The sequence below is a fragment of the Vanellus vanellus genome, assembly GCF_965231255.1.
Source record: "Vanellus vanellus genome assembly, contig: HAP1_SCAFFOLD_2422, whole genome shotgun sequence".
NCBI classification, from domain to species: Eukaryota; Metazoa; Chordata; class Aves; order Charadriiformes; family Charadriidae; genus Vanellus; species Vanellus vanellus.
Genome location: NW_028128241.1, coordinates 1 through 9796, shown reverse-complemented (window position 1 = coordinate 9796; position 9796 = coordinate 1). Strand labels below are relative to the sequence as shown.

The 9796-nt window shown below is 63.6% G+C and overlaps 2 protein-coding genes across 3 annotated transcripts; one reads left to right on the top strand and one right to left on the bottom strand.

The window, feature by feature from the left end:
* Positions 1 to 324: 324 nt before the first annotated feature.
* Positions 325 to 5301, top strand: G6PD (glucose-6-phosphate dehydrogenase; the record flags this gene model as incomplete). The annotated part of the gene is made up of 8 exons (XM_082500513.1): positions 325 to 480; positions 569 to 694; positions 795 to 888; positions 1697 to 1883; positions 1966 to 2201; positions 3909 to 3985; positions 4109 to 4201; positions 4788 to 5301. Coding segments are annotated over 8 exons (1060 nt in total), but the record flags the coding sequence as incomplete, so codon positions are not given.
* A 189-nt stretch (positions 5302 to 5490) lies between these two features.
* On the bottom strand, positions 5491 to 9761 carry LOC309684639 (protein FAM3A-like). Of its 2 annotated transcripts, XM_082500511.1 has the most exons (10): positions 9693 to 9761; positions 9359 to 9410; positions 8644 to 8754; positions 8484 to 8507; positions 8277 to 8400; positions 6782 to 6840; positions 6239 to 6289; positions 6025 to 6109; positions 5803 to 5929; positions 5491 to 5713 (listed from the first exon to the last, which is right to left on the bottom strand). In XM_082500511.1, exons 2-10 carry the CDS (start codon positions 9369 to 9371, stop codon positions 5615 to 5617), a joined length of 693 nt encoding a protein of 230 aa, XP_082356637.1. In that variant the 5' UTR covers positions 9372 to 9410; positions 9693 to 9761; the 3' UTR covers positions 5491 to 5614. The 2 variants fall into 2 exon arrangements, with proteins under 2 accessions (XP_082356637.1, XP_082356638.1); XM_082500512.1 differs by lacking the exon at positions 8644 to 8754.
* Positions 9762 to 9796: the final 35 nt, after the last annotated feature.

The following is a 9796-nucleotide window of genomic DNA, read 5'->3' as shown; positions in this document are numbered from 1 at the left end:
GGAGATGGGGGGATGGGGGGGAGATGGGGGGGATATGGGGGAGATGGGGGGATGGGGGGGGATATGGGGGGGGGACAGGGGGGGATGGGGCCATTGTGGGGAGCTGTGGGGTGGGGACACGGGGGGACGTGGGGGAGAGGGACCCCCCCGGGGCCAAAGACAGTGGCCGTGTGCTGCCCCCCCCCCCCCCCCCCCAGAGGTGCCACCACCACCCCCTTGAGATGATCCCCCCTCGGGGTGGGACACACATGGGTGTGCGTGTGCGTCCCCCCCGTGTGTGACAGCGCCCCCCATGTCCCCCCCCATGTCCCCCCCCCGGGGCAGGTGGAACCGGGTGATCGTGGAGAAGCCCTTCGGGAGGGACTTGGCCTCCTCCAACGCCCTCTCGGAGCACCTCAGCGCTCTCTTCCGCGAAGAGCAGATCTTCCGCATCGACCACTACCTGGGCAAGGAGATGGTGCAGAACCTCATGGTCCTCAGGTGGGGGGGACGGGGGGGGGGACGGGGATGGGGGGGGGGACCCACAGGGAGCCCCTCACCCACCCCGGGCCGTCCCCGCGGGCAGCAGATTCGGGAACCGCATCTTCAGCCCCATCTGGAACCGGGACAACGTGGCCTGCGTGGTCCTCACCTTCAAGGAGCCCTTCGGCACCGAAGGCCGCGGCGGTTACTTCGATGACTTCGGCATCATCCGGTGACCCCCCACACCCCCCTCCGGTGGTCCCCTCTGCGCCCCCCCCCACCCCCACCCCCACCCCCACCCCCCCGGGCTGACGCGCGGCTCTGCTCCTCAGGGACGTGATGCAGAACCACCTCCTGCAGATGCTGTGTCTGGTGGCCATGGAGAAACCGGCCTCCACCCACCCCGACGACGTGCGGGACGAGAAGGTGAGGACAGGGCGGGGGGCGGCCGTCCCCACCGCGTCCCCACCGCGTCCCCTCACCACGTTCTCGCTGGGGGAACCACGTCCCCTCACCACATTCTCACTGGTGGACCCCATAACCACATCCCACCACCACGTTCTCACTGGTGGACCCCATAACCACATCCCACCACCACGTTCTCACTGGTGGAACCACATCCCACCACCATGTTCTCACTGGTGGAACCCATAACCACATCCCACTGCCACGTTCTCACTGGTGGCCCCCCCATAACCACGTCCCCTCATCACGTTCTCACTGGTGGACCCCATTACCACATCTGCTCACCCCATTCTCACTGGTGAACCCCATAACCACGTCCCACCACCACATTCTCACTGGTGGACCCCATAACCACATCTGCTCACCCCATTCTCACTGGTGAACCCCATAACCACGTCCCACCACCACATTCTCACTGGTGGCCCCCCATAACCACATCTGCTCACCCCATTCTCACTGGTGAACCCCATAACCACGTCCCACCACCACATTCTCACTGGTGGCCCCCCATAACCACGTCCCCTCACCACGTTCTCACTGGTGGACCCCATAACCACGTCCCACCACCCCATTCTCACTGGTGGACCCCCATAACCACATCCCACCACCACGTTCTCACTGGTGGAACCACATCCCACCACCATGTTCTCACTGGTGGAACCCATAACCACGTCCCACCACCCCATTCTCACTGGTGGCCCCCCATAACCACGTCTCCTCATCACGTTCTCACTGGTGGCCCCCCATAACCACGTCCCCCACCCCTCAGGTGAAGGTGCTGAAGTGCATCGGGCCGGTGGAACTGGACGACGTTGTCCTGGGCCAATACGTGGGCAACCCCGAGGGACCTCCGGAAGCCCAAAAAGGCTACTTGGACGATCCCACCGTCCCCCCGGGCTCCACCACCGCCACCTTCGCCACCGCCGTCCTGCGGGTGGCCAACGAGCGGTGGGACGGTGAGCGCCGGGGAGGGAAGGGGGGGAGGGGCGGCGGTGGTGGGGAGAGCGGCGGCGGTGACGGCGGTGGCACTGGGCGCAGGTGTCCCCTTCGTGCTGCGGTGCGGGAAAGCGCTGAACGAGCGGAAGGCGGAGGTGCGGCTGCAGTTCCGGGAGGTGCCGGGGGACATCTTCCAGCGGCAGTGCAAGAGGAACGAGCTGGTGGTGCGCGTCCAACCCGACGAGGCCGTCTACACCAAACTCATGACCAAAAAACCCGGAATGTTCTTCAACCCCGAAGAGTCGGAGTTGGACCTCACCTACGGGAACCGCTACAAGGTGGGGAACCGGTCCCCAAGCCCTCGGGAGGTGGCGGAACTGGGGGGAGGAGGTGGCGGCGGTGGGGATCCCGGAATTGGTGGCGGAGATGCCAAAATTGGGGGTGGAGGTGCCAAAAGTGGTGGTGGAGATCCAAAATTGGTGGTGGAGACCCCAAAATTGGTGGTGGAGATCCAAAAGTGGTGGTGGAGACCCCAAAAGTGGTGGTGGAGATCCAAAAGCGGTGGTGGAGACCCCAGAATTGGTGGTGGAGATCCAAAATTGGTGGTGGAGATACCAAAAGTGGTGGCGGAGATGCCAAAATTGGGGGTGGAGGTGCCAAAAGTGGTGGTGGAGACCCCAGAATTGGTGGTAGAGATCCAAAATTGGTGGTGGAGACCCTAAAAATGGCGATGGAGACCCCAAAATTGGTGGTGGAGACCCCCAAAATGGTGGTGGAGATACCAAAATTGGTGGTGGAGACCCCAGAATTGGTGGTGGAGATCCAAAATTGGTGGTGGAGACCCTAAAAATGGTGATGGAGACCCCAAAATTGGTGGTGGAGACCCCCAAAATGGTGGTGGAGATACCAAAATTGGTGGTGGAGACCCCAGAATTGGTGGTAGAGATCCAAAATTGGTGGTGGAGACCCTAAAAATGGTGATGGAGACCCCAAAATTGGTGGTGGAGACCCCCAAAATGGTGGTGGAGATACCAAAATTGGTGGTGGAGACCCCAGAATTGGTGGTGGAGATCCAAAATTGGTGGTGGAGACCCTAAAAATGGTGATGGAGATACCAAAAGCGGTGGTGGAGACCCCAGAATTGGTGGCGGAGATCCCAAAATCGGGGGTGGTGATACCAAAATTGGTGGTGGAGATCCAAAATTGGTGGTGGAGACCCCAAAAGTGGTGGTGGAGACCCCAAAAGTGGTGGTGGAGATCCAAAATTGGTGGTGGAGACCCCAAAATTGGTGGTGGAGATACCAAAAGTGGTGGTGGAGACCCCAGAATTGGTGGCGGAGATCCCAAAATCGGGGGTGGTGATACCAAAATTGGTGGTGGAGATCCAAAATTGGTGGTGGAGACCCCAAAAGTGGTGGTGGAGATACCAAAAGTGGTGGTGGAGACCCCAAAATTGGTGGTGGAGATCCAAAATTGGTGGTGGAGACCCCAAAATTGGCGGTGGAGACCCCACAATGGCTCAGGGAGTCCCCTAAATGGCGCGTGGAGCCCCAAAAGAGCTCGTGGGGCCCCCAAAACTGGCACCGACAGACACCACCCCCACCCCCCCACCCCCCAAAAAAAAAGGGTCGGGGAGCCCCAAAAAGGGCACGTTTAAACCCAAAACCTGCAGGGCTCCCCCTGGGTCCTAGTGCCCACCCTCCACCCCCGGGTCCTAGTGCCCCCTGGGTCCTAGTGCCCCCCTGGGTCCTAGTGCCCCCCTAAACCCCTGTTGCCCCCTGGGTCCTAGTGCCCCCCCGGGTCCTAGTGCCCCCCCAAACCCTTGTTGCCCCCTGGGTCCTAGTGCCCCCCCCCGGGTCCCAGTGCCCCCCTAAACCCTTGTTGCCCCCTGGGTCCTAGTGCCCCCCCTGGGTCCTAGTGCCCCCCCAAACCCTTGTTGCCCCCTGGGTCCTAGTGCCACCCCCGGGTCCCAGTGCCCCCCTAAACCCCTGCTGCCCCCCCAAACCCCCCATTGCCCCCCCAACCCCCCCGTTGCCCCCCCCCAGGACGTGAAGCTGCCGGACGCCTACGAGCGCCTCATCCTCGACGTTTTCTGCGGGAACCAGATGCACTTCGTGCGCAGGTTGGGGGGCTCAGGGGGGCGCTCGGGGGGGGGGGGGGGTCAGGGGAGTTTTGGGGTGTCCCCTGTGCTCCCCCGGTTGAATTTTGGGGTGTTGTATGTCATATCCCCCCCACACCCCCCAAGTGACGAGCTGCGGGAGGCCTGGCGCATCTTCACCCCACTGCTGCACACCATCGAGGAGCGGGGGGAGAAACCCATCCCCTACCTCTACGGCAGGTATGGGGCGGGGGGGGGCTATGGGGCAGGGGTTGGGGGGCACCGTGGGGCAGAAATTGGGGTGGTTTGGGGGGGGTCTTCGGGGCAGGGTTGGGGGGCTATTGGGCAGAAATTGGGGGGGGGGGATGCTATGGAGTGGTTTGAAGGGGGCTATGGGGCAGGGTTGGGGGCTGGGGGGGGCTATGGGGCAGGGTTGGGGGGCTATGGGGCAGAAATTGGGGTGTTTTGGGGGCCTATGGAGTGGTTTGGGGGGGCTATTGGGCAGAAATTGGGGGGGGGAGATGCTATAGGGTGGTTTGGGGGGGCCTATGGGGCAGGGATTAAGTGCAGGGGGTGCTGTGGGGCTGAGGGGGAGTGCTATGGGGCAGGTGGACATGGGAGTGTGGGGCAGACTGGGGCCTGTGGGGCAGATTTAGGCAGATGTGGGGCAGACTGGGGGGACGTGAGGCAATCTGTGGGGCCCCCAGGGTGCAGTGGGGCAGGAGGGGGGGGGCCGTAGGGTGCCGTGGGGCAGAGGGGGTCCGTGCTGTGGGGCGGAGAGGGGGCCACGCCGTGGGGCAGCCCCTAACCTGCCCCCCAACCCCAGCCGGGGCCCGGCGGAGGCGGACGAGCTGCTGAAACGCGTCGGGTTCCTCTACGAGGGCACCTACCGCTGGGTGAACCCCAACAAGCTCTGAGCCCCACGGCGCCCCACGGCGCCCCACACTCCAGCCTTCCCCCCCCTCCCCCCCCATTGCTGCTTCTGCCTGCCCCATAGCTCCCCACATACACTCCATCCCCCCCCAAGTACAACACTCCTGGCCAGTGGATTGGGGGGCTGACGCCCCACGACGACCCTCTCCTGCCCCATAGCGCCGCCATCCTGCCCCATAGCAGCTCCATCCTGCCCCATAGCGCCTTCCTCCTGCCCCATAGCGCCGCCATCCTGCCCCATAGCCCCCCCCCCCCCCGCCAACCCCCACATCCCCCCCTCCCCCTCCGAGCTGGGACCAAAGCACCCCCTGATTCACCCCCCCTTAATTACCCCCTCCTGAACTCAATTAACCCCCCGCCCTAATTAACCCCACGGGGACTAATTAGCCCCTCCCACAGCTCCTTAATGACCCACAGCTGCTCCCAATCACCCCCAACCCCTTTTTAATCACCCCCTTCCAGTCACCTGGGGGGCAGCCCTCCCCCACCCCCCACTTATGGGGCAGCCCCCTTGTAACTTAGGGGGCAGCCCCATAAGTGATAACGGGGGGGGGGGGGGGCTGCCCCCCCCTAAAAAAACCACCACCATCCTCCCGTATCGTCTCAACCTTTATTTCTCACCCCAAAAAGAGGGGGAGGAGGGCAGAAAACAAGGACAACACCGCCCCCCCCCCCCCAATATGTGGGGCTGCCCCCCAAGTTGGGGTGGGGGAGGGGGTGTCACCGTGGGTCCGGCAGCCTCCGGGGGACGCAGCCCTCCATCTCCAGCGCCTCCGGCCACCCCTCGTATTTATTAGAGCTGCGGCTGTTCTTCACGTGCTGGGAGAGATTTTTGGGGGGGGAAACGTCACGTAAGGGGTCACCTCTGCCCCATAAGTGCCCCCCCCCACTGCCCCATAGCGCCCCACCTGCTCGAAGGGGCTCTTATCCCGCACCCCTTTGGCTCCGAGGAAGACCCAACTGTCCCGAAAAGCCAAATCTTTGGCCACGGCGCTGCCCAGTTCCCCGAAAAGCCGCCGCGTCTCCTCCGTCAGCCTGAAAGGGGGGCGGGGGGGGGGGTGTCCCCAAAATTGGGGACACCCCCAAAAGTGTCCTTTTTCCCCCCAAATTCGCCTCCCCCCCCCCCTTACTTGGTGGCGGGGTCGTCATAAGATGCCACCAGCACCAACGTCCCCTCGTGCAGCGGCCGCAGGAACTTCAGCAGCTCCTCCACGTCTTCGGGGGGGGTAATTAAAAAGGGGGAGGGGGTAATTAAAGGGGGAGGGGGTAATTAAAAAGGGGGAGGGGGGGTTAATTAAGGGCCACCCCGAAAAATAAAGAGAATCGTCCCCAAAACGCGCTCACCTCCCGCCCACATGTCGAAGGTGCGGGCGGCGATGGGCTCTCCGCTGACGCCTGGGGGGGGGTAATTAGACACGGGGGGGGGGTAATTAGGCACGGGGGGGTAATTAGGCACGAGGGGGGTAATTAGGCGGGGGGGGGGGGTATTACGCCCCGGGGAGGGCAATAAAGATGGGGGAGGGGGACAATGGGGGGTAATAAAGTTCTTGGGGGGGGGGGATAAAACTCCCCGGGGGGGTAATAAATCCTCAGGGGGGGGTAATAAATCCCCGGGGGGGGTAATAAATCCCCGGGGGGGGTAATAAAGCCTATGGGGGGGTAATAAAGCCTATGGGGGGTAATAAACCCCCTGGGGGGGTAATAAATTGCCTGGGGGGGGGGGGGAGAACAGACCCGGGGGGGGGGCAATAAATCCCCCCGGGGGGGCAATAAAATGCCCTTTGGGGGGTAATAAACCTGCGGGGGGGGGGGAAGGGGAGGGGGGGCAATAACGCCCCCCCCCAACTGCCCCGGGGGGGGGAACTGCCCCCTCTGCCCCCCCCTCACCGTTGACGAGCGCGATGTTGAGCCCCCGCCCCACGTTGTTCTTCCCGCTGCTCATCAGCCTGTTAACGAGCGGCCGCAATTAGCACGGGGGGGGGGGGGGTAATTAATGGGGGGGGGGGGTGGGGTGGGGTAATCGGGGGGGGGTAATTAAGAGGGGCAGTTAAGGGGGTGAGGGAGTGATCGGGGGGGGGGGAGGTGACAGTGGGGGGGTAATTAGAGTAATTAACGGGGAGGAGTTAAGGCTGAGGGGGGGTTAATTAACAGATCGGAGAGGGTAATTAGTAAGCTGAGAATAATTGGTGGGGTGGGGGTAATTAGCGGCGGGGGGGGGTGTAATTAACGGGGGTTAATTAATGGGGTGAGGAGCAGTTAACGGGGCAGGAGACAATTAGCAGGGAGGGAGTTAATTAACAGGGTAAGGGTGTAATTAATGGGGTGAGGGAAGAAATAACAAGATGAGACCGTAATTAACAGTGCCATGGAGTAATTAGTGGGGGAGACAGTAATTACCAGGGTGCGGGACATAATTAGCGGCGTAGAGGTAGTAATTAAGGGGGGTAATTAATGTGGCGGCGGTAATTAGCAGGGAGAGGGGCCAATGGTTAAGGGGGTAATTAATGGGGTGAGGGGATAAATAATGGGGTGGGGCAATTAACGGGGGGGGGGGGGCAATTAACGGGGGGGGGCGTAATTAATGGGGCAGAGAGTAATTAATGTGGGGTAATTAATGGGGGGCGGGTAATTAACAGGGAAAGGGCCTAATTAGCGAGGCAAAGGAAGTAATTAATGGCGCGAGAAGATAAGTCACGGGACGAGAGATTAATTGATGGAGTGGGGGGTAATTAACAGGTGGGGGGGCCGTAATTAACAGGGTGGGCGGGGTAATTAGTGTGGGGTAATTAGCGCGCGGGGGTAATTAACGGGAGAGGGGGGACGAGGAGGAGAGTAAAGGGGGTAATTAACGGGTGAGGGGGTAAATAACGGGAGGAGGGAGTGAACTTACAGCGAAAGTGACTAATTAATGGGCGAAGGGGGTAAGTAATGACGCGTAGGGCGTAATTAATGGGGCCCAGAGTGTAATTAGCGAGAGATAATTAATACAGAGAGAGTAATTAAGAGGGAGGAGCTCTAATAAAGGGGGCGAAGAGGGTAATGAATGGGGTGAGGGGATAACGAAGAGGAGAAAGTACCGCGAAAGGGACCAATTAACGGGGCGAAGGGGGCGATTAAGGAGGGGGGAGGGGGTAATTAACGGGGTGCGGCGCGTAATTAGTGGGGGATAATTAACGCAGGGGAAGCAATTAAGAGGGAGGGGGTCTAACGAGCGGGGCGAGGGGGGTAATTAAGGGGGGGTGAGGCGATGAATAAGAGGATGGGGGCGGGGGTGGGGGGCAATTAGTGGGGATGGGGGGCTAATTAGTGGGGATGGGGGCGGGGGGCTAATTAGTGGGGGGGAGGGGGGGTAATTAGCGGGGGGGGGTTAATTAGCGCTCACAGCCGGTCCTCCAGGCAGATCTTGGGGCCGATGACGTTGGCGGCGCCGCTGACGAGGCGGAAGGCGAAGTGGAGGGGGGGGCAGGGCCGGGGCAGCCCACACTTGTAGCGGGGGGGGCGGGGCGCTGCGGGGGGGGGGGGGGGAGGGGCTGTCACACCCCCCCCCGCCCCTCCCCCACCCACCCCCCCCACCCCTCCCCCCACCTACCTGCCGGGGGGGGCGTCGCCGGGCCTGAAATTAAAATAAAAAAAGGGGGAGGGGGGGGGGTTAAGGATCTCATTTAATTAAAATAAATAAGGGGGGGGTGGGGGGGGGCGGGTGTGCCCCCCCCCCCCTAAAATTTGGGGGTGCCCCTCCCCCCACTCACGTGCCAGGAGGCGCTGGAGGGGGGGAGGGGCGCGGGGGGGCCCCAGCAGGAGGGTGACGAGGAGCCAAACCAGCCCCGCCGAGGCGGCCACCGCCGCCAGCCGCAGCGGCCCTGGGGGGCACCGGGGGGCTGCCCCATAGCGCCGGCCTCTGCCCCACACAGCCCTCCCCCCCCCCCGACCCATAGATCCCACCCTCTGCCCCATAGACTCCACCCCCTGCCCATAGAGCCCTCCCCACTGCCCCATAGACTCCACCCCTGCCCCATAGATCCCACCCTCAGCCCCATAGATGCCATGCCCTGACCCATAGACCCCCACCCCTGCCCAATAGAGCCCTCCCCCTGCCCCATAGAGCCCGCCCCTGCCCCGTAGACCCCCACCCCTGCCCCATAGAGCCCACCCTTGACCCATAGATGCCACATCCTGCCCCCATAGAGCCCTCCCCCTGCCCCACAGAGCCGCCCCCTGCCCCATAGACCCCGCCCCGCCCCACAGAGCCCACCCCCTGCCCCATAGATCCCCCCTGCCCCATGGATCCCACTCCTGCCCCACTAACCCCCCTAACTGCCCCCATACCCCTAAGCTGCCCCCTCCAAACCGCCCCCCAGCGCCCCATAACCGCCCCCAGCGCCCCATAACCGCCCCCCAGAGCCCCATAACCGCCCCCAGAGCCCATAACCGCCCCCAGCGCCCCATAACCGCCCCCCCCCGTACCCGCCAGCCGCATGGCGCTGCCGGGCCCACGCCGTGGGGGCGCTCCGTGGGGCTGAGGGGGAATGGGGGGGGGGGGGGGGGGGCGCAGGACGGGTCAGAGCAGCCCCTCCCCCCCCGTAAGGCCCCCCGGGACCCCCCCAAAGCACCGAGAGACCCCCAGACCCCCCCCCCAAAGGAGCCCCCGGACCCCCCGGGGACCCCCCAAAGGCCGCGGGACCCCCCAAAGGCCCCCCCGGGCCCCCCCAATGCCACCGGGGCCGCCCCAAACGGCCCCGGGACCCCCCGAAGGGCCCCGACCCCCCCCGGGCCCCCCCCGGCCCCGGAACCGCCTCACCGCCCCCGCTGGCCCCGACGCTGCTCCGCGCTGAGCCCTCCCCTTCCGCTTCCGCTCCGCCAGCGGCCAATCGGCGCGCGGCGCGCCGGAAGTATCCGCCCACC